We start from the raw sequence: 23,748 nt of genomic DNA, 5'->3' as shown, positions 1-23,748 counted from the left end.
TGTTCTAATATATCCATACTCTGAAATATTAATTGCCACAATTTCCTTCATCCTTAGAGGAAGGGGATTAATGTGTCCCATAATCCCCTTCAGTCATTCAATCCTCTTAATGACAGTAGATACTATTCTTATGTCCATTTTACAGATGGGGAAATGCAGGCTTAGAAGGTTGAATCTTCCCAAGGTCATCCTATTCCTAATTCTGAAACTTGTCCCCCATCCCCACCCCCCCACCCCGGCCCCACCTAAGTCTATCATCTTCTAGAATCATGCTTTTATTTAGGAAACACTGGTAATTTCCTAACTCAGACGGCCAAACATTAGATTCATAATTATTCAATCTTTGAGAATTATTGGCAAAGGAAATAGAATGAAGAGCAGGAAAGAATTAGGCAGATAATAGAATTCGGAGCAGTTATAATCCATTCAAGAAAAGTTAGAAAATTGATATACATTTTCATTCCTGCGTAACTGACGTGATACCTCACTTAAAAAACAAATACTAAATACTCCAGAGCTGGGGTCTCTACCAACATCACATACTCCAGAGGCGCCCTGTGTAAGGCCTGTGAAATTACTTGGGTAACAGTCTTTGTCCTTGAAATGACAAGTTGAAAAGAGGATAAGGACCTGTAAGGTCCAGCATGTGACAGTGAATATAATCAGGTGCTAGATTGTACGGTAAGAGGTTTCAGCTTTGTCAAAGTCCAGAGGCTGGCGGGGACCAGGACGGCGAAGGCAGGATTTATGGAGGAGGTCTGTCTGCAGTGAAGTCTGTAAGGATGCAGACTAAACAACTAGAAAAGACGGCCGAGCCGGGACACTGGCGTAATACTCACCAGGAGGTAAGAATTTTCCCAACTGAATTACGAACCTGATTTCCTGCTGGCTGACTGTCCTTGTCCGGGGACTGAGAATGCGTAGTCTTTGACTTCTAAATCTACGCTGTCCCAGCCAAGCTCAGCACTATCTCAGTGTCCCGAGTGACCTCTATCTGGAGCACCAAAATCAATCAGATCCTGAGGGTTATTTACACAACCAAGAACTCCCTGCCTCAGACACTCAGGCTTCTTTGAAGGCTGCTCGAGTACACTTTGCTTAAAATCAGAACCTAGAGAAGTTGAAAGCCTCTTACTTATTTAAACATTGGTCAAGCACAGTGCTTGCGAGCAAGCGGGAAAGCTGCAGACAGCATGGTTTGATCCCTGGCTGGTGAGGGTCCACAGCCACGGGTTCTGCTCGTCTGTTTTGTCTTGGGGTAACTTCTTACAATACTTGTTCCACCTCTCCCGTTTTCTTATTTTTTTCTATCTACATATCTGACAGAATTAATGAAGAAAAAGGTGTGGGCAGGAAGAAAATAAAATACACAGAGACTCAATCCTAGTGATGTGGAAAAGGAGAGTAACAACAAAGGCGGCTAACGCATCAAGGGTTTTGCTCATCAGAGTTTGGAAACCATTTTTGTCTGGTGTGTTGATCCAGTGGATCTCCAGTAGACATTTTAGGGTTGGAACTATTTTTCATTTTTGAGAATATTATTGTTTTTATTTTTATTTTGAGTACCTTGAAGTCCTGGCAATGGGCAGGGACTTTTTTTCTTTAAATGACCGTGCCTGAGGCCAGGCCTTGGGTTCCCAGCTGTGTGCAGTGGCGGAAGCTGGGGTCGCAGCATGGGTCAGGGTTCAGTGCCAATTTGGGGCCCCGTTATTAAGGCAGAACGCGGACCTTCGCCTTGGAACAGAGCTGAGGACTTCAGCCCCAGGACGGCGGTTTCTTGCTCTCTTCTTTGGTCCAGCCTCAGGAGCTCCATCAGCAAGGTGGAGTGGGCAAAGTGAGGACGGGAAGGGAGGTGGAAGCGGCCAGGGCCGGAGAGGTGATGGGGACAGCTGCTGAGGAGGCGCGCTCCTTTCTGGCGCTCGGGCTACACCCCTGTCCTGGTTTTGGGGTGGCAGGTCTTCGCAGGAAAGACAAAACGGAGACTCAGGGTAATTGCAAGAAAAGTCAAATCGGTAATTTGGCTGTTAAAGCTGCTGCCAGGGTCTGGAGTGTGTTTTCTGAAGGTCTGGGCGAGGGAGAGGCTTCTCGGCTTGGGGCCGTGGTCCGCGCTAACTGGACAAGCGCGGCGCGTGGAAGAGAGCCGCTCTCGCAGGTTTGGGGCGCGAACAGGTTGTTTGCACTCCAACCTGTGAACGACGCTGCCTTCCAGGGAGCCACCTGCGGCGGAGCGCGGCTCGAGGCTCCGGGCCAGGCGCTCGGCCTCGGAAGGACAGGGCGTCTGCCGCCTTGTCAGGCACACGGGGGCCCTGTTAGGTCCGCAGGTGGGGCGGCTTTGGGAGGAGGACAGCCTGGGCCTCCCCCGAGCCCCGCACAGCCCCTTCCTCGGGCGGCGCCCGAGCGAGGCCGCGGGCCCCGGGGCGCAACCCGGCCTCCTCCGGGGCCCGGCGCCCGGTGCCGGGAGTCGGGGCGAGCCGGCCGCCCGCGGAGGGAGGGGAGCGAGGGGCGGGCGCCTCGGGTTTCCTCCCGGAGCCGCCGGCGGGCGGGCCATGTGATGCGGCCGGGAGGGGCCGGCGCGGAGCCAGCGGCAGCCGGCAGGCGCGCAGGAGGGCGGCCCCGCCGCGGCGCAGCCCTGGGGCCCGAGCGCCGCCCCGCCCGCCCGCCGGGCGTTGGCAGCTGCGGGAGAGCCGTCCCGGCTCCGGGCGGCCGGGCAGGGGGGCCGCGCCTCGCTGGGCTGGAGGCTGCGGGGCCACGGCCGCAGGTGAGTGCTCTCGGGGGCTCTGCGCCCGCGTCGCCCCGCAGCCCGGGGGGGACAGTGCGGCTGCCTCCCGGGGTGCGCGCTCGCTGAGCTCCTCTCGCTGGTCCCGGGGACGCGCGGCCCGCAGAGCTGGAGAGGGTGCCGTGCGGGCCCGGCGGCGAGAGGGAGGGCGCCCCTCCCGCTCCCCGGGGACGGCAACAAGTGCACGCGGCTGCGCTGCCTGGCGCGGCGGCAGCTGCGGGGCGCACCGAGGAGGCGGCGGCCGGCGACCCGGGATGGGCGCGTGGAAGCACCCTCCCACCGCGGCGCTCTTGCGGGGAGAAGGGAGAGCCTGCAGAACTGAGGTCTCCGCTCCCCGTCGGTGCCTCGGCTCCGGGGTGAGGGTGCGTGGCGCGGCCGGGTCCCTGGAGAGCAGACCAAGCGCGAGCTCTGGACGGGAGCGCTAATGTTTCTTTCGTGCGCAAACATTTGCTGTATTTCGAAAGGCATCTATAGATATCTCGGTTGGCGGTCAAAATTCTGTCGGAATTCCTTATGCTTATTTTTTGGCTTTGTTTGCTCCTTGAAAGCGGGGGTGTGGGTGATGGTACCCCAACCTTCCTGTGTTTGGAGTTACCACGTGTGATAAGGATGCCTGTGCTGGGCCGAGACGCCATCCTCACCTGTGGAGGGCTGTGTGGGAGCTGGGCGCTCAGGCCGCCTTGGAAACCCAGCTCCGGTTTCCCGGACACCAGTTAGATTTTCAGGAGAGAATCCATCTCCCTGCCTAGGAGGCCAGGCGTCCCCTCTATTGGTTACTGCCGGGTGGGTGGAGGAAAGGCAGCGACATCTGTGTGTGCACCTTCTCCCTCTCTGACCCCTGCCTGGGTCTCCCCAAATCTCCGCAAGCCCAGGGTCATGGAGGTGTACCACCAGGCCGCGCCGCTTGGGTAAGAAAAGTGAAAAACGTTTGGAAAGAATCCATCCTTTGGGGTCCCGGGTTTTCTGAAGCTTTGTCGTCTTGTGTTCCTAGGCCCTGAAGCTGTCGGGGGAAGCACAGTCCCATTTTCACAAAAACGAAATCAAAGACCTGTCCTTGTTGGTTCTGCAGGTTGCTCTTCGCACAGGAAAATCCAAGCAGAGTGATAATAATGTCACCGGGGAGGTTTCTGTATGTCTGTCCTGGGTTTTTATAGACACGTTCTTCAGGCACACGAGTATCTGCCTAATCTTGCTTGATGGCCAAGCTAACCCCTTTGGAGTATTTACAGAAAAAGAAATGAATACTGCAAAAGCCTTCAGAATTTTTTAATACAACTTAGTATTTCAATGTAATGTTCTGATGTGGGTTTTCTATGTGATTATTGTGGTCATGAACTTTGGTCAAATAGGAATTTGGATATCTTCAGACCTCATAGTTTGTAGTTGGGGAAACTGAGGCACAGAGCCAGCTATTGGGTGTGTGACTCAGATGAATGCCCTGGCTAAAGGGAGAACTGAGAACAGAGAATCCGTGTCTGTCCTGCTTTTGACTGTGTTTTCTTCCTTATCAAAACCACAGAACCTGGCCGGCCAAGAACAGGTTATGTAACAGGTGTGTCGTTAGGCTTGCCTTTGAAGCACCTGTCCTGCCCTTTAAGCAGTTTAGAAACACTTAAGGGGAAAGAGGAAAATGGCAGTTGGTAACTAAGGCTCTGTGTTATTTTATCAGAGGCCACAGTTGAGTTTCACACCTTTTTAAAATCACATGAATACTGTAGAAGAATCTGAAATATTCTCTTGTGCTCTTATAAGAAACTACTCTTGTGGCTAAAACTTAAATTGGGCAGGAATTTCAGGTGAGCTCTGATACATGACCTCCTTTAATACATGCCATGTGAGAAAAGGAAATGTTCTAAGCAAGTATTAACAAATAGTGGGATATAATACTACTTTTATATTGAGTGTTCTATACAAAATTGGCAACCACTATTTTGGTACTTAAGCTCTAACTTCAAGTCCTGTCAGAGTTTTTGACCAAGTGCTGACTCCCCAGAAAAAAGATTAATGATATAAATGTTGGAAAATGCTTTATGCTTGGGGCCTGGCTAGGATGGTACTGCACAGAGCCCAGATTGCTTTCAAACCCCTAGGCTGACTGTAATTTTATTAGACTTTAATTTACTGATCAGATATGAGAGATCTGGTTTATGTAGGTCTTGTCTAATTGCATTTGTATTTATGTTGCTTTAGTGGAACAGAGAAGCTATGGGATATTTTTTCCCTGTGACTTTAAATAAGGTTTGTTATGAAGTGGTGGGTTAAGCTGGGGAACTCCTATTGAGAGTTCTAAATTAAAAAGTGTTGTATTTGAGATGCACCAAATTCAGGGAATTTTGCCCTGTTAGAGTTGTACTGTAAACATTATGCCACCCTGTAGGGCTTGAGTCCAGATCCCTTACCTGGACAAAGCTGGACTTAGAGATATTTTCTTGCTTAAGCAGTGCGGGTCAGGTCCTATACCACGGAGCATTTTGCCCCGATTGGGTGAGACTCTGTCACTTTCCAGCCTCTCTAATCCTTCATTCTTTTGTTGTTGTTCTGGTATTAAAAAGTGCTCAAAAGCTCAGAGCAGCGTCATTCTTCTGTTCCCCTGTTTTGACAGCCTCTCTCATGCTCCTCTCCATATTTTCTTCCTTTATGGTCACTGAACACATATCTGTTGGGGGCCTCCCATGTGCCTGGCGCTGGTCTTTGCTTTACTTCTCTGGACTGTGGATTTCGTGTCTAAGGCATTCTCTTTCTGGCTTTAGAGTTTTTACGTTTTGTTGCGTTTGCACAGTGGGCTTCTGCACCCTCGAGGCTGAGACATCTGGCTGGTAAATAAGTCACGGAGCTTTGACGGTGGATCTTCTCGGTTGACTGCGATTTTTCTCTTGAAATTTGATCTTAGGCACAATTGTAACTTATTTCTACCATCATTGCTCCTGGACTTCTTCTCCTGAATAACCAAGATAATGAGATCTGACATTTTTAATATGAGGGAAAGTGAAAAAATAATCGAATATTGGGTGTTTGTTCTGGTGCTCTTGGTTTCGAACACATCAAAAATGTGTTTTTATTCATTTTCAGAGGTGTTTTCTCTTAATCTCTTCCTAAATTTATTAATTTGAGGTTTGATTTCTGTGGAAAGTTACTGTAAAAGTAATGTTTCTCCAATAGCAGAAGAGCCCCTCTTGTACCCGCGAGTGGGGCCAGCACAGGTGGAGGTGGGCAGCGACGCCTTCACTGGCTTCACCAGTGCGTCTGGAAGAGACCCTCCTCAGCCCCGCCCTCACGTACGTCCTCCCTGTTTCCAGGGGCAGGCTTTGACTGGTGGGCGCATGAGCATTTTGCCCTTTAAAAAATGTTTAAAATGTTAATATGCCTTATTTCCTTCATAAATACATCCTCTTGACTTAATCAACAGATGGTGAAGATGTTGCACATATCAATGAAATTTATGGTTGAGCTCTTAAATTCATCATTGGACACTAGTGGCCATCCCCCTGTGCTGAAGGCTTGCTCTTGCTCTTCTGTCGCTTATAACTCAAAGGAATTATCTTTCCTGAACTCTAACAGGCTGGTTAAGAGTGGGGACTCTGGAGCCGGACTGTCTCGCTGGGAGCCCTGGCTCTGAGTGCCTCTCTCTACCTGAGGTTTACCATTGTGACCTGCCTCCTCCGGTCCTTGTGAGGAGTCAATGAATTAATTTACAGAGAGCCCTTCTGGAAGCCTGGCAGACAGTAAGTGCCAGAAAATGCCGGTGGTTCTGTCTATAACAAATGGAAAATAGACAAAGGGTGGCAGCTTTAGCAGGCTATCCAGGTTGCAGGAGGTGGTGAGATGTCAGTGTGACCTCGGGAAAGCACCGAGGCTGGGAGTCCGAGGCAGCGATGGAGACCGCCTGTGACACCCAGCTGTGTAACCTGGGGCGAGTATGACCCTCTCTGGGTCTCAATTTCCTTATCTGGTGAAATGGAAAGGAGTGGATTGGTGGTCGCTAAAGACCTGCCAGTTCTAACATTCTATACATTCATGAAATTTGAAAGGGGGAGGACATATGTCAGCTCAGCCTTTCCTGTCTTGGGCAGCGCTGCCAGCAGTGTCCCATCCGCAGGGTCAGGACAGTGCTGGCAGAGGCAGGCTGGAAGCATTTGGAAGGACCATGAACTTACTGTTGCCTCACCTTGATCACCAGACAGTCATTGGGTTGAAATGACTTGGAGTTATCTTTCTGGACTTAGTCCAGACAGATTTCAGACCTGAAAGTCTGGGTCCCGCCCATGCGGGTCATGGGCTGCCCTGCTCCCTGTCTCCTGAGGAGCCCCCATGTGGAAGAGGGGGTGTGTGGCTCTGGGAAGATGCAGACAAGTGGGCTGATTGTTTCTGAATTTCATGATAAAAACTTCCACACTGATTCGCAGGAAGACGTCAGCATTGGCCTTCGCAGGGATGCTGTAAACTAGGACTTGGAGCAAAGGAGCTCTCCTTAAGGATTGTAAGCATTGGTGAAGATCCGGAGGTTTTCCTTGCACTGGACGGTTCAGGCAAAGTCGCTCTGGGGCAAATTTCTGTCTTTTCCCCTAACGACCCTTGTTTATTATCTGCATTGTCACCTGGTTCTTTGTCAACTGTTTCTCCTTTTCTTTTTCCATCAATCTCCTGGTTTGCTGTAGGACCAGGCATTAGAGTTTCAGGTGGTAGGGGGTGCTCAGTGATTCATGAGATTGTGGGTTGTTTGCACCCCTAACCCGGGATTCCAAGTTCAGTGGAATCGCCTGGGTTCAGAATCTCCCAAGGGGTCCTGATGTCATTTTTTGAGAAGGTAATACAGCTGATTTTGTGGCGACTTCCCTAACCTTGAGGGGTCTCTGGCACTCTGCGTCTGGAAGCATCCAGGGAAGGGTGATGCCTGCCTTTCTCGTGATATTGCTTTTATGCCACCGGCTGTCCCATCCCCTGCTGCCTCCCTTGTGAACCCTCCACTTCCGTTAGCCGGGACCAGTAAGTGCCTGTGGAACATGCCAAGTGCTTCCTCACCTCTTTGACTTTGTTCGAGGCAGGCCCTTTGCCTCTAGCTAAAGTCTATGGCAGTCTTGGCAGCAGGCTCAAACTACCTTCTCTCTGAATCCTTTGACCAACTAAGTAGCAACTGAGCTCTTTCCTTTCTGAACTCCTGTTATCCTATTGCTGGTACCTCGCATATATCACTTGCCATCTGCCCCTGATTCATTATATGCTCCTGTGTGTAAGTCTCAACTTTCCAACCTGACCTTAAGCCCACTGATGGCAGGGACCCTGATTTAAGCAACTTTGTAGGGTGCTCAAAGCAGAATATATATATGTTGGTTGGTTGATTATTTTTGTTAACTGTTGTGTCAACAAGTCCTGGGTTACTGCGTCCCTGCAGAGGCTAATGGTGATGTTTTCCTGCATATCAGATGTGGGTTGTATTGGAAAATATTGGGATGCAGGGGAGGGAAGGTGACTGTGTCTTGGGAAGTTAGACGGCTCGTCCTTCTCATTTGTAAATAGGACACTCCCAGAACTCCGTTAGGAAACTGTACGCTCTGTCTGGGGCAACGGGTGAAAATTCTTGGTTAGAATCGGGTCTTAGGAAGTTTTTCTCTAGTTTCTAGTAAATGCACAGTCCCCCCTTGCATGCCTCTGAGTAGCTGACCATTTGGATACTGTCCTTGAATCCTTTCAGTGATGGGGACTAATAGCCATAAAGATATCCCAGGCTATCTTTGCTTTTTTTCCCTTCAACTTTATTGACAAATAGTTGTATGTACTTGAAGTGTACAATGTGGTGGTTTAATATACATGTATGTTATGGAATGATTGCCAAGATCAGATAATGAACACATCCATCACCTCACAGGGTTACCTGTTTTGTGTGTGTGTGTGTGTGTGTGTGTGTGTGTGGTGAGAACACGTAAGATCTACTCCTAGAAACTTTCGAGTATACAGGACCATATTGTAAACTATAGTCACCATGCTGTACGTTAGATCCTCCTCAGAATTTGTATTTATAGGTCAAAAGGTAACAGACTTTTAGTTATATCTCCCCATTTCCTCATTCTCCCAGCTGCTGGCAACCACCATTTTATTGTTTCTATGAAATTGGCTTTTGTTTTTTTAAGACATCACATTATTGATATCATACAGCATACAGTATTTGTCTTTCTCTGGCTTATTTTACTTAGCAAGCATAATGCCCTCCAGGTTCATCCATGTTGTTGCAAAAGACAAGATTTCCTTTTTTATTGCTGAATAATATTCCATTGTGTACATATACCACATTTTCTTTGTCTGTTCATCTGTTGATGGACAGTTAGGTTGTTTCTGTGTCTTGGCTATTGTGTATAATGCTGCAATGAACATGGGATTGTAGATACCTCTTTGAGATAGTGATTTCGTCTTGTTAGGATATATAACCAGAAGTGGGATAGCTGGATCATATGGCAGTTCTATTCTTAATTTTTTGAGGAACTCCATAATGTTTTCCATAATGGCTGCGCCAATTTACATTCCCACCAGCAGCACACCAGGATTCCCTTTTCTCTACATCTTCACCAGCATTTGTTATGCCTTGTTTTTTGAGACTAGCCATTGTGACAGGTGTGAGGCGATATCTCATCGTAGTTTTGATTTGCATTTCCCTGATTAGTGATGTTGAGCACCTTTCATGTACTTGTTGGCCATCTGTATGTCATCTTTGTTAAAATGTCTATTCAAGTCCTCTGCCCATTTTTAAAGTCAGATTGTTTGTTTTTTTGCTATTGAGTTGTATGAGTTCCTTATATTTTGCAGAGTAACCCCTTATCAGATAGATGGTTTGCAAATATTTTCTCCCATTCTGTAGGTTGCCTTTTTATTTTGTTTTGCTATGCAGAAGCCTTTTAGTTTGACGTGGTCTTACTTGTCAATTTTTGTTTTTGTTGCTTGTGCTTTTGGTGTCATATTGAAATATCGTCACCAAGACCAAAGTGGAGGGGCTTCTCCCCAATGTTTTTTTCTAGAAGCTTTATGGTTTTGGGTCTTACCTCTAAGTCCTTAACCCTTTTTGAGTAAATTTTTGTGGGTGATGCGAGATAGGGGTCCAGTTTTATTCGTTTGCATATGAATATTGAGTTTTCCCAGCACCATTTATTGAAGAGACTGTCTTTTCTCCACTGACTACTTTTGGCTCATCTTGCAAATATCAGTTGACCATGTATGCATGGGATTATTTCTGGGCTTTTGATTCTGTTCCATTGGTCTGTTTGTTTGTTTTTTGGTGAGGAAGATTCACCCTGAGCTAACATCTGTTGCCAATCTTCCTCCTCTTTTGCTTGAGGAAGATTAGCCCTGAGTTAACATCCATGCCAGTCTTCCTCTACTTTATATGTGGGTCGCCACTGCAGCATGGCTGACAAGTGGAGTAGGTCTGCACCTGGATTCTGAACCTGTAAACCCAGGCCACCGACGTGGAGCATGCAGACCCTTAACCACTTGGCTGTGGGGCTGGCCCTGGTCTGTTTGTTTTTTATGCCAGGAACATACTGTTTTGACTACTGTAGCTTTGTAATATAGGTTGAAATCAGAAAGCATGATGTCTCCAGCCTTGTTCTTCTTAAGATTGCTTTGGCTATTTAGAATCTTTTGTGGTTCCGTACAAATTTTGGGATAGTTTTTTCTATTTCTGTGAAGTATGTCGGTGGAATTTTGACAAGGATTATGTTGAATCTGTAGAAGGCATTGGGTAGTATGGACATTTTGACAATATTAACTCTTTGATTCATGAACATGGACATCTTTCCATTTGTATTTTCAGTTTCTTTCGTCAATGTCTTACAGTGTTTGGTGTATAAATCTTTCACTTCCTTGGTTAAACTTATTTCTATGTATTCAATGCTAATGTAAATGGGTTTTTTTGTTTGTTCGTTTCTTCAGATAGTTCATTAATGTATAGAAATGCAACAGATTTTGTATGTTTTATATCCTGCAACTTTACTGAGTTTAAGTCTAACAGTTTTTGAGTGGAGCCCTTAGGATTTTCTATATATGTGATCATGTGGAGCCAGCCTGATAGCCTAGCAGTTACAGTTTGGCACGCTCCACTGCGGCGGCCCCGGGCTTGGTTCCCGAGCACAGAACCACACCAGTTGTCTGTCAGGGTGGCCCAAGTAGAAGAACCAGAAGAACTTACAACTATGCACAACTGTGTACTGGGGCTTTGGTTGGGGGAGGGGAAGAAGAAGAAAAAAGGAGGAAGATTGGCAACAGGTGTTAGCTTAGGACGAATCTTCCCCTGAAAAAAAAAAATCATGTCATCTGCAAACAGAAAACTTTACTACTTCCTTTTCTATTTGGATGTCTTCTGTATTTTTCTTCTTGCCTAATTGCTGTGGCTAGGACTGCCAGTACTATGTTGAATAGGAGTGGTGAGAGTGGGCATCCTTGTCTTGTTCTGGATGTTGGAGGAGAAAACTTTCAACCTTTTTTTTTTTTTTAAAAAAAAAAAGATTGGCACCTGTGCTAACATCTGTTGCCAATCTTTTTTTTTTTTTTTTTCCTCCTTCTCCCCAAAGCCCTCCATTGTATATTGTAGTTCTGATCCTTCTGGTTGTGGCATGTGGTATGCCACCTCAGCATGGCCTGATGGGCAGTGCCATGTCTGCACCCAGGATCTGAACCAGCGAAACCCTGGGCTGCTGAAGCAGAGCATGTGAACTTAACCACTCGACCATGGGGCCGGCCCCTAGCTTTTAACCTTTTGCCCTTGAGTATGATGTGGGTTTGTCATGTATGACCTTTATTATGTCGAGGTATATTTGTCCTATATCCAATTTGTTGAGCTTTTATCATGAAAGGATGTGGACTTTTGTCAAATGCTTTTTCTGCATCTAATGAGGGGATCATGGTTTTTGTCTTCCATTCTGTGAATTTGCTGTATCGCATTTATTAAGGTGTGTGTGTATTTTTTCTTGATGTGGGTGTTTATTGCCGTAAGCCTCCTTTGAACTGCTTTTGCCGCACCTCATAAATTTTGGTATGTTGTATTTCCATTTGTTTGATTCAAGATATATTTTGATTTCTCTTTTGAATTCTTCTTTAACCCATTGGTTGTTCAGGAGTGTGTTAATTTCCACATATTTGTGATTTTTTTCCCCCCAGTTTTCTCCCTGTTATTGATTTCTAGTTTTATACCATTGTGGTTGGAAAACATACTTGATATGACTTCAACCTTCTTAAATTTGTTAAGACTAGTTTTGTGACCTAATGTATGATCCATCCTGGAGAATGTTCTGTGTGTGCTTGAGAAGAATATGTATTCTGCTACTGCTGGTTGGAAGGTTTTGTGTTGTTTGTTAGGTCCATTTGGCCTACAGTGTAGTTCAAGTCCATTATTTCCTTATTGATTTTTCTGTCTGGATGATCTATCCATTCTTGGAAGTGGGTTATTGAAATCCCCTATTATTGCATTGCTGTCTATTTCTGCCTTCAGTTCTGTTAATAACTGTTTAATATATTTAGGTGCTCTGATATTGGGTGCACATATAATTATTATATCCTCTTGATGAATTAACCTCTTTAACATCATAGAATGAGCTTATTTGTCTCATTACAGCTTTTGACTTATTTTGTCTTATACGTAGAGCCACCCCTGTTCTCTTTTAGTTTCCATTTGTGTGGAATATCTTTTTCTGTCCTTTGACTTTTAGCCTGTGAATGTCCTTAGAAATTGAGTCTCTTATGGGTAATGTATAGTTGGGCCTTGTTTTTTAAATCCATTCAGCCTCTCTTCTTCTAACTTAAACCATTTACATTTAGAGTAATTTAGGATAGTTATTGCTGAGATAAGGAGGAACCATGACATTTTAACTGTTTTCTGATTGTTTTGTAGATCCTTCATTCCTTTCTTCCTCTCTTGCTGTCCTCCTCTGTGAATTGATGAGGCTTCTTGGGATTCTCCTACTGTCCTTTTCCCTGTGGGGCAGATTCCCTCCGAGGGAATCCTTCTTGGCATCCACCTGCTCTGGGCTTGGCGATGGCTGATGCAGGTAAGATGCTCCCTCTGCTTTTCTGTGCGGCCATCCCCAGTTTTTGAGCTCCATGGGGTTTCTGCTGCTGCCTTGTCATCATGCAGACCTTTCCCACAGCTATCTTTGTTGGTTTGTAGTTGTCTGTTGTTGTCGTTTTTGTGAGGGGATGAACGTTGGGACCTCTTAGTCCTCCGCCTTGCTGACATCACCTCCTCCCCCCACTAGTTTATCTTTGGAAAACTTGGGCTGTTAAAGTTAATTTGGGGGACAATTGTTTGTATCACAGCTCTGCTGCTTGGGGGCCGTTCTGAACAATTCTCTCTCATGACAGTCCCTTACATTTTTGAAAATTGGTTGCATATTCTACCTTCAAGCCTTCTTTTATTTAAGCTGGAAAAGAAAAGTCTGTCTCTTCAGCCCATGTTAAGTGATGTGGTTTTTGAATCTTCTCACCACCCTGAATACTGAACATATTCCAATTTGCTATATTTTCCTTAAAGCATAGTACCTCCCCATGCCATCTGACACGGGCCGCAGTAGAACCATTCCCAGTCTTGCTGGAACCCCCTTCTTCCAGGGAAGCAGTGAAGCCTCATGGTTAAGATTACTGGTTGCAAATCGGAGACTTGAGGAAACTTACAGCTCCGCTCCTTTCTACCTTGTCTTCTAAGTCACCTAAACTCTTAGCATCAGTTATACCTGTTTCTCTCATAGGTTTGTTATAAGGGCTCACTAAGATAGTCGATGTCAAATGTTTAGCACAGAACCTGGGATAGAATAATTTCTCAAACAAGGGCGTTCCAACTCTGGTACTTCTAAGTGGAGTCATTGACTCTCGATGTTCAGTCATCTCATAATCACCAAGTTTATTTTTACACATGTTCTCTGGAGCGCCATCTCCTCATTCATGGGCTCATGCAGTTGGTTTCTTAGTCCCATGAATAGACCTTAATATTTATCTCAAACTTATTTTCCTGTATGTGACCATTTGTTCTGGCTTTTCAAAGTCTTTTAGATTGTTTATAAACCTGTCATTCACTGTCCTATTTTTTCCCCAGGTTTTCCGTAGGCTTAATACGCATTTCTTTAATGCCTTAAGGAAACAATAAAACTATTATCCAGGCTGAGGTCTCAGGCAGAGCAGTTTGTGTCTATACAAACTTCACCTCTGATGTTTACCAATTTCAGGTAGAGTTGTTCAACTAATTACTCTTATTTGTACTAGCATCTCATTCTTCATCTTCCATCTTGTCATAAGGATATATACTATGTCCAACAAATCTACTGTATCTACTATATGGAGTTACCAGTGTAGGAACCACGTAATGGAATGGGGTTATTCTCAAGCGACTTCTTTTTGGAGAATCCACACGGCTCCAGGTAGCCACTGCTGCTTCCTCAGGCACTCAGATGTCAGCCCTCTAATAATCTGCTCTAGGATCTGGTTTAGGATCAGCATGAAGCTCCTTCTGTCTATAGTTTGTAGAATCTGCCTTTCTGAAAGTTCAAATGCCCTGCGCCTGTCTCCTGTATTTGAATCCTGTCATTCTCCACAGTTCCTGGTAGATTATGGTTAGGAAATCTCACAGGAGTCTTCCTAGCCTGGCCTGTCCGCAGCCTGGAACTTATTCAGAGCAGCCTGATGCTTTCTTATGATGAACTTTCCCACTTACAGATGTTTGTTCTGCCCTCTTCAACTGCAAAATCACTCCCCTCCAAGAGGAGCAAAATTTCAGTGGGCGCTGAGTTCTCCTTCCCACCTTATCATCGGTCCACACTGTATCACCAGTCCTGGGCAGACCTGTTTATCCCTTCCTTTATCATTCTGACTTAAAAATAAGTTGAAATAAAAAGCCTGTCCTTAGTTTTTTTTGGCAACCTCAGGTCATTTGGGATTTTAATCTATCTGACATAACTCTTAAGAGCGTGACAGCCTGATTATGAGAAAAAGAGACAGGGAGGAGGATAAAAACAAAGCCATTCATTTTGTTATTTGTACGAGTGGAAAAATAGCATAAAGCTGTGGACTGGGAGGCCTGGCTGCAGTTTGCAGCTCATTGAGCGTAATGATCTCTATGTATCTCCATAGAATCTGTATCCTTTCCAAAAGGGAGGTCTCTGGTGTTATTTCTGTGAACTGTGATTTCTTCAGATAGCAACTGCATTGACTGTTAACATTTGGTGGAGGTAGAATTTGGATGGGTGTGGTGGGGGAATTAAGACCCAGGGTCATCATGCTATGGAAAGTGTAATCTATCTCCCTTTTGTTAAAAAACAAAACAAAACAAAAAAACCACCTTTATGTGTAAGGAGTAGCTCATCTAACTCTTCAGCCTTGCCTGTCTTGGAGCTGTCAGCTTTACAACTTCTCAGAGTTCTCAGGGGCAGATTTCTGGAAGTTACTTTCATACCAGTTCCCACAGCCTCTCAGACTCAGCGAGTTTCCTGCTGGCCACACCCCATTCTTGGAGGCGAGAGACAGCACAAATCCCTTACCAATGTTTTAATAGGTTTTTAATTGATGGATTCTTAGAGGAATCAAATAGAAGTATTTCTCTTAAATGGTATGTTTCTTGTCACATTGTTACATAAAATAATTGCGTATTGTTTCTTCTCCTGTTCGATCACCAGAACTATTGATAACCTGCTATTGAATATGGAACAGTGTCAAGAAATTTTAAAGTCTCAGCTATGGGAATTCGAATTATTCCTTGATGTTTATTTAGAAAGGTTCCAGTTTGGACAGAAATTGTTTATGAGACAAAGATTTCATGTCCTTTGTTTGTTTTTTTTTTTTTTTAGCCTTCTTAGAAAAATATTTTGAAATCTTATGTAAGAAGATGTAAGAAATCTATTTCACATAGATTAGGTTGTTTTGCAACGAAACAATCTGGGTTATCTTCATAGCTACAGAAAGTCTCAAATTAGCTTTTCACTTGGCTTCCTTGTTTTACAAAAATGGGAATTTTTGCTAGGGAAAATTCAACTTTACCACAACCAGTCTAAGGAAAGTCTCATCTCTATGGGAATGCCAAGTGTGGTTTGGATATTGGAGGATGTGCCTTTTTGCAAATTGATATGACATGTGCCTGTCTCCTGTTTGAGTCCCTCTGTCATTCTCCACACGTCCTGATGGATTATGGTTGGAAAAGCAGGTTTCCTGGGCTCTTTGGGCATTAAAGTAGAATAAGCCTTTCTTTTTCCTTTCACCTTTGTAGTCGGAGCTTTATCTTCACTGGCTGTTATGGCGTCTTTGTGGGGAAGCAGCAGCAGCAATTAGAAGTTGACAGGATGTCTGGAGTTAAATGAATTTAAGAACAATCTTGTTAGTGGGTGTTGGACATGATTTGCTGGTGTTTGTCCATTCGTTTTAAGTTTGGTAGTAGACTGTGTGCAAGAGAAAGTTGTTTTTTTCTTTTTTTCCAAAAAGACTTAATTTGACTTTGACAAAGGCTGGACCAAAAGCAGAATTTGGGTTGAAATCTTAGCACTGCCACTGACATCCTGGCTGGGTTGTGTCACCTCTCCGGGTCCTGGTGACCTCATTTGAAACTTGAGGGGCTGGCCAAGTCCTACTCCACGGTGCATCCCATCTCTCCTCTTGTGTTTCCTTGGAGGTGAGGATGGTGTCTGAAGCCTTGCTGGGCTTACCAACAGGATGCTTGGTTCCCACAGTGCCTTCAGACTCTTGACTGGCAGCATCTAAATTGCTCAGGAAGCTGGGTTTGATGACGCTGCTTGAGTGTTGCGTCCTTCCAGGGAGAAACGCCTGCTCATGCCCTCAGCTTTTCCTGTCACTGCAGCTCACGTTATTGTTGTGTGAATGCTTCATGAGCGGTGAGGTGGAATCAGCCAGTAATAATCTAGTAATTATTTTTAATTGAATTCTAAGATGACTGAAAATGGGTATTAAGTTCATTTTAGCAGACGGAACTTAATGTACCTACCTCCATCTGGACTGGGTGGAGAATGTGCCCTGAAATGTAGGGCATTTTTGATAAATGTTGGTTTTCAGCGAAAATAAAGCCATTTCTGATGGTTCTCTCTCTCCCTATCCTCCCCCTCCGTCTCCTCACTCTCTCTTTCCTCACCTCCCTCCCCACTTTCTCTTAAGAAACTCGGTAATTTCACAATTTTTTAAAAAAGGTGTAGTAAACTTCTAAAACCTCCAGTTTTTCATGTAGCTCCTGACCTGGTAATATTAAAGAAAGTAAACTTGTGACATTTTAAGGCATGACAGCCCTCTACTTCCCACAGAACCTCAAGGTAGAGATATCCTATGATATTGGTGACTTGGACGTTGGGCGTTATCCTGTTTGGGATTTTACTTGCTGCGTGTGGGGGCTCTAAACCCTCTTATCATCCGGGAGTTCTTTCTACAGCATCCCCACGCCCGTGGAGGTTGTGGTTGGGATTTGGAGAATCGTATTGAGTTTTGAGCCTCTGGTGAGTTGTTTGGCTGGTAATTACTGTGAGACAGGCATATACTGGGCGCTGGAGGCTTGGAGATAAGAGGCTTGGCAATAGCTTTTGAAGAGCTCTCAGTGCTGCCAAATCAGCTATTAAAGCAAATAAATGTATTGTGATGTGGAAATGGTGTGGGGCAGGGCCTTCTCAGCAGCCTGAGTGAAGGCGTTTTTCTGGGAGCCCTACTTGGTGTAATGGGGGTTGAAGTATTGTTGAGTTCTCGGTTTTCTTGCTGTTATGGTGTGCCAAGTGTAGTCTATATCGTGAATAGGTGTTGGGTTCAGTGATACAACAACAGAAGTGAATTTAAGAAATAATAATAATTAAGAATTTTAATAAGTCTGTGTATTTCATCTTAGTTCATACATATAACTGGAGTGATCGTATCTTTCAAATGTCAGAATTCAACCACAAACTCTTGCACTTGCTTTAAAACTTTTATTTATTAAACTTATATAATTGTGCTAATTAAAAAAAAACTTTCCAATTTGGGCTTATAAGTAAATTAAACATTTGAAGTAACTATTGAGGGGGGAGAGAAACTTGGATATTATCCAACAGAAAAGACTGTTCTTTACTATTCCACTTTGATCTGGCAATATGCCTGTAATCACTTTACATCTTAAATTTGTATGGAAAAACCTAGCTTTGTATATATTTTTTCTAACTACAGACACTTGGGAATTTAAACAGTTCTGTAGAATTCTGGAGATGTTTGATCAAAGTCTTGGTGTTCTGCTTGACTTGTCAAGAGTGAACGGATTCTGCTGTTCTTATTTTGGGGGGACAATTCTCCAATCCAGGGCTAATCGCTCCTCAAGTCTGAATTACATCGATGGCCACAGCTTCAGCCAAAACTGAACTAGGGGAGGTAAATGATAGTGCCTTATCTCACTCTAGTGACATTAAACAGCACTGTTGTGAATACAGTGAGTACATGCTGGTTTTAATTTATTTTGGGACACAGGGTCATTTGAACAGCTTGGTACTTAAAAAACTCAGTCTGTTCCACAACTGAATATTGCTAAACTTATGGAGCATTTAAAGTCACATAGCATTTAAAAGATACTAATCGAATGAATCACCATCTCACGTGTTGTTTTGACAGGAAGTGTATCATGTCTCAATAATTTCCTTAAGATTTTTTCCTGCCAGGTGCCTGCGTTCTTCTTAACTTATTCCCAGAGAATTTCAAATATGTAGTGGGTTTCCCCACTGGTACACTTTCACAGTTCCTTCCTTTCCTTCTCTAGGGTGGCCAGTGCTCTTCTGTTTGGATGATTTGAAGGCTTATTACAGGAAAGAGAGTGGGTAGCTCTTCTGGAGACTGGTGTCCAGCCAGGATGCCTTTGTCTGGTGAGCAGTTCTTCTTGGCTCCAGCATGTAGAGCTGTACAAAGCAGGGGTGAAGACGTGCCTGTTGACCCCGTCTAAGGCCAGATGTACGTGAAGCAGTGTTCATTTACGGGGGGATTACAGGGGATTTTCTTTTTCTATTTTGTATATATATATATATAATTAAACACAATTTCTTTTTCTTTTCTTTCTTTTTTTTTTAATAATGAGCATGAGCTACCTTGAAATAAAACAAATTAGAAAAGTGAAATATTTAGGAGGTATTTATTTCAGGCAAAGTGCTATGCAAGGCAATCTGAGGGCTGTGAAGTTTGTCACAGCTCCTGACTGAGGTGAGGGCATCCAGGTCACCCCTCACAGGGTGGTTCATGTGGTGGCTGCTAGGAGAGGTTCTGGTTTAGTGCTCTGAGGCGCTTAGAGCTGGGGGCTCCGGGGGTGGGGCGGGGGGACCAGTGGGTGAAGCAGCCGTTCTTGGCCTGTAGCATCTTCTGGTGGAAGTGGGCTCAGAAATCTCCTTTTCCTGAATTAGCAATTACACGGATGTGTGCAAAGGATTTTTTAAAATTTTTTTTAAAGATTTTACTTTTTCCCTTTTTCTCCCCAAAGCCCCCCCGGTACATAGTTGTATATTCTTCGTTGTGGGTCCTTCTAGTTGTGGCATGTGGGACGCTGCCTCAGCGTGCTTTGATGAGTGGTGCCATGTCTGCGCCCAGGATTCTGAACCAACGAAACACTGGGCCGCCTGCAGCGGAGCGCGCAAACTTAACCACTCGACCATGGGGCCAGCCCTGGAATTTTTAATTCAGTAACTTGTGCAGCTGTTGGGAACATTTGTGTGTTTGAATATTTGTGTCAGTACATTTCTGACCAGTAAAAGTGTGTGTGTGCACATATATCATAACTAAATTTATATACATTTTGTTACTATAACAAGGACACGTTTGAAGTTTCTATTGATCAGTGAGTTATCAGGCACAGCCTTTTATAGTCTGCTTTATTTTTTTTATGACTTAAAACTACTGATTTACTAACTGTTTTCTTTCTTTAGTAGGATAAGTTTATGGTTGATATCCCCTGTTCTTTACTGAATATGGAATTATTGCATTTTAATTGCAAGTGTATAATAGGTAACTTCTTTTAAATAAAAATGACAGTGGTTTCTCCCTCGAGGGGTCTCCCCTTTCTTGGGGTATAGGATTCCGCAGCACAGAGTGAGCCTGGCCTCACTGGCCACCTAGAGGCGGGTGACTTCGTAGTGCCGTCCATGTCTCACTGAAGACTGCAAACAGATCGGCAAGCGGGGTGCTCTTAGTCGGGGCTGACATTTACACAGTTAGGCGCAGTCCTGCCACGCACATTGGTGTAAGCTTTTAACTGTGTTTAGAAAATTAGTTTTCTGTGTTACACTTTTGACATTTGTACTTTTTCTTACTTAGGACTAATAAATTGGTTTGCCAATAAATGGTATTCTTTTTCTACACAATCAATAATTTGATAAATGTTAACATAGTTGCTATCTCATTTTTGTATCGTTAATGGGGCTGAATGTCAAAACCACAATATGCTTGGGATGAGATGCACAAACAAGAAATAGTTAGCACTCTTGAAGATGGCAGGTCGGGGGCACCAGCACTGCAGTCCGCTGGTGATGGGGGCTGGGCCTGAGTGGACACTCTGGACCCTGGCTCCTGCCCTCGTCCCAACTCTCTTCCTTGGATTCTTGTCTGCATGCCTCATGCAGGATCAGGCATGTACTTGGTCACAAGCCCATAAGCAATGCTCATACTCCAGTCCTCAATTTCCTCATCCGTCACATTCTGCGACTCAATGAGCAACATAGAATGGTCACGTGTGCGGTGTGAAAAGCCCCTAAGTCAAGCAGCTTCATTAAGTATACTTTATGTGCCTTGTGTCAGAGTGCCATTTAGCTATCAGCTTGGCGGAGCCGTGATATTTATGGTGTCAAACAGAATTGCAGCCAGCAGAGGTCAACTGATCATATACTCTGTCTAAGCAGAACTTTCTTCTGTGTCACTAATGCTAACAAAAGAAAAAAACTAAAAGGAAGAAAGAAATTAGTTTCTCTAAGCCAGTTAAGGGTTTATTAACAGGTCATTTTTGCTTAAAATGCAGGTGCTCTCACTTAGTCTCAAAACTGAGCTTGAGATTGGGGTGCAAGCCTGGCGTGCCTCGAGGTGAGTGTGCCTCCAGTGTCCATGTCCCTGAGGTGGGCTGATACCAGCCTCCAGATAAAACTGAGTAGTTTACAGATCAAAGGAAGTTATCGGTGGAAGTGCTTTGGAAAGTTTAAATAATGTATAAATGTAAAACCAAAACCCATTAAATGGTAGCTCTGCACAACTATTGATGGCATAGATTTATTCTTGTTGTAAATACCCATGTGGTAAGGCAGTGAATGTGACCAGCTGGCACCGTGCCAGCTCCTGCATCTTTTTGTTAGCTGGGTACTTCTGCAGTTAGTAACGTGGAAGAAAAATGTGGAGCCAATTCAAATCAGGGGAGGAAAGTCTCAAAGAGGCCTGTTGTGAGAAAAGGGGCTAACGAGTGGCCGCGTTCTGGTAGGGATCCCTGGTTCTGTACTTGAGGTTGCAAAAAGTGAAAAACAAAACCCTCAGAAACGACTGCTTTTCTTTTCTTCCATTGTTTAGCTGGAGTATAAAGCCACTTGAGAAAGCATTAGAGAGGCATTTTATTAGACCATAAATCCCCCTTTCAGGAAAAATACCACCGAAAGAGGTTTTTGTGAGTACTTGTCTCCTATTGCTGGGAATATATACATTTAAATGGTTTGTAAATATTTTCCTCTTTCATTAAGAAGTAAAGTTTCAGGGGCCCAAGCAGTGATCTCTTCTAATCCTTCAGAGCTGGTGACAGAAAGACCCTTCTCTTGGACTTGTGGTCTGATGGCGAGGTGACTGCAGGGTACAGAACTTACTTTTGCTTGTCTCATCTGGATTTGGAGTCACGCTCAATTGTAACAATAACACCATTGTTTGATCGGTTGACTTTTCCATGCTGGAAACATTTGGGGCTAAGTAACGTTGACTGTCCCGGAGTCTTGAGTTGCTGTGCCTCCCTGGGGAGGATCTGGTTCTTTAACACATTTCCCAAAATTCTCACTTCTAGGTCTTCAGGGCGCCAGTGGGCGGGCACATAGTGTTCCTGCTGCAGAAGATGGGGACTTCTCTTAATAATTAGTGTGTGATGGCCATCGGCCACAGGAGATAGAGCCACCATGTAAATGTCTTTGTGCACTTGGAAAAATGAAGCTTCTGAGGTTTATCCAACCATCCAAGCAGTCCGTGTAGCATCTGAGGGCCCTATTACAGGGAGTTCGGGCGAAATTTTCATCAGCTATAGAAAGGCCTCTTTGTGTAATTTGGTTTGGAGTTCTGAAGTTTGATACTAATAATGAAGATGATGATGATCATCATCATTTGTCAATTACTGTCTCTTTGTTCCGTACGGTGCTTGAGCCTTGTGCACATTGTCTTTATTTCCTGCAACCACCTCACCATCTGTGTTTTACAGATGAGGACATTAAGGAGATGAGGGCTAAGCAGCCTTGTCTGGTTCCAGCTGTTTGTCTGTTGACCCCTGGTCTGTGGGACACCTTTCTTCACTTTCCCGTGGTGCCTCTCAGAAGGCCTGGAGGGGACTCCAGTTTGTCCACATGACGCAGAGAGCAGAGGAGCGTGTGCTCTGATCAGCTGATCCAGAACGTCCTCCCTGCCTCTACATCTTCAGATCTGTCTTCATAGAGAAAGTGACGCCTCATCTTTCACACTTGTTACGATTTGTACAGGACACCTGTCTGTGTTTGAGGATCCGATTTTACATGGCTTGTCATCCTAAATCTTTCCACGGTGAAAAATAGTTTTTCAAAAAATCTTTTCCCTAGAGTTTAACATGCTATCTATTATGATGTCTAGGTTCATGGCTGTTTCTTAGAGGAAAAGCTCCAGACTTGGCACAATATTCTAGACCCAGAACTCTGACCTCTCAGTGCCTGTGCTGTTTCCAGCGCTCCTGTGCATCCAGGAGGCTGTTTGCATTTTAAGAGTATCGTGTTGACCTTGAGGGTGCCTTCTCATTTAGTCACTCCCAAGGGTTTATCTGTTTGCTTTGTTCTACTCCCTACCACTCTATACTTCTTTGACCTTGATTCTGTCCCCTTCAGGCTTCTCAGTTTCCAGGGGCATCCGGGGGGTGGGCATGCCCCCATCCCCCCACCCGGCCAGGGTGCAGAGGAGGGGGAGCATTTCTGCAAAAAAACACTTTAAACTAGATTTTAATCAGTCTTGCTATCGCCATTCACCAGCAATTCTAAACATTATCGGTTCATGTTGGTTCTGCCTGAAAAATCCTTTTGTTGATCTTAGTTCTACATAATGGCTGCAGTCAATGTTCTATTTTAATATCTATGTAAGCTTCAAATTACCACATTTTAATGACTTATCCTTTAATAGACATTCAACATGGAGCTTAATTCGGACAACTCCCATTTTTATAGTTGGACCCAATATGTGCTACCCGAGTTTGTTCTGAGAGTAAATTCAAAGATTTGGCATCGTTCAAGCTTGCTTCAGTACCAGTTTGTGTGTCCGATCTCTGTGATACTGTTTAACAGTAGATTTGAAGTAAGAAATGATAGCAGAGTGATGGTAAAAACCAAGAAACAAAGCTTGGGTGACTTAAGTTCTGTTATTCTGTGTGGCACGTGGAGTTCCTGTGTTTAAAACGTAAAGCAGCGGAACAGTGAGAGTTGTGAGTTTTAACATTTTTGTTTTGTCGGTGAACATTTTATCTGAAATATTTTATTGTATTTTAATAATGCCTTTCAAATTGAAATTTTAAAAATTGTTTGGAACTGAAAGATGAAGGAAATGCTGTATGACTGGCACAATTTAGTTGCTGAATTTATTATATCTTTGAGAGGTGTCTAAGAGTTTTAATTATTTTTGCTTTTTTTTTTTTTCACTGACGTGATAATATATTTGCAGTTCAATAAAATAAGATTTTCATGACATTTCTTCTCTGGACATTATTATGCATTTTAAAATTAAAAATTTTGTCCTAGAGAAGAAGGGGATGGCAAATGACCTGCTTTGGTATCAAG

General features: G+C 44.3%; 1 protein-coding gene across 31 annotated transcripts in view; it reads left to right on the top strand.

Moving 5' to 3' along the window:
* The first annotated feature begins 508 nt into the window (after positions 1 to 508).
* ARHGEF28 (Rho guanine nucleotide exchange factor 28) overlaps positions 509 to 23,748 on the top strand; it is a 273,643-nt gene continuing 250,403 nt past the window's right edge. For 8 of the 31 annotated variants that reach the window (XM_070569812.1, XM_070569811.1, XM_070569804.1 and 5 more), the window contains exon 1: positions 2,552 to 2,758. In XM_070569812.1, coding sequence (XP_070425913.1) covers positions 2,552 to 2,758 — 207 coding nt within the window. Of the gene's footprint in view, positions 846 to 2,551; positions 2,759 to 12,647; positions 12,805 to 23,748 lie in introns of those variants that run through there. The other 23 variants (XM_070569830.1, XM_070569829.1, XM_070569820.1 and 20 more) reach the window with 13 other exon arrangements.

This window comes from Equus przewalskii, chromosome 13, assembly GCF_037783145.1.
Source record: "Equus przewalskii isolate Varuska chromosome 13, EquPr2, whole genome shotgun sequence".
NCBI lineage: Eukaryota > Metazoa > Chordata > Mammalia > Perissodactyla > Equidae > Equus > Equus przewalskii.
Note: the sequence above shows the minus strand (reverse complement) of the source record. Positions and strands in the feature narration are given on the sequence as shown.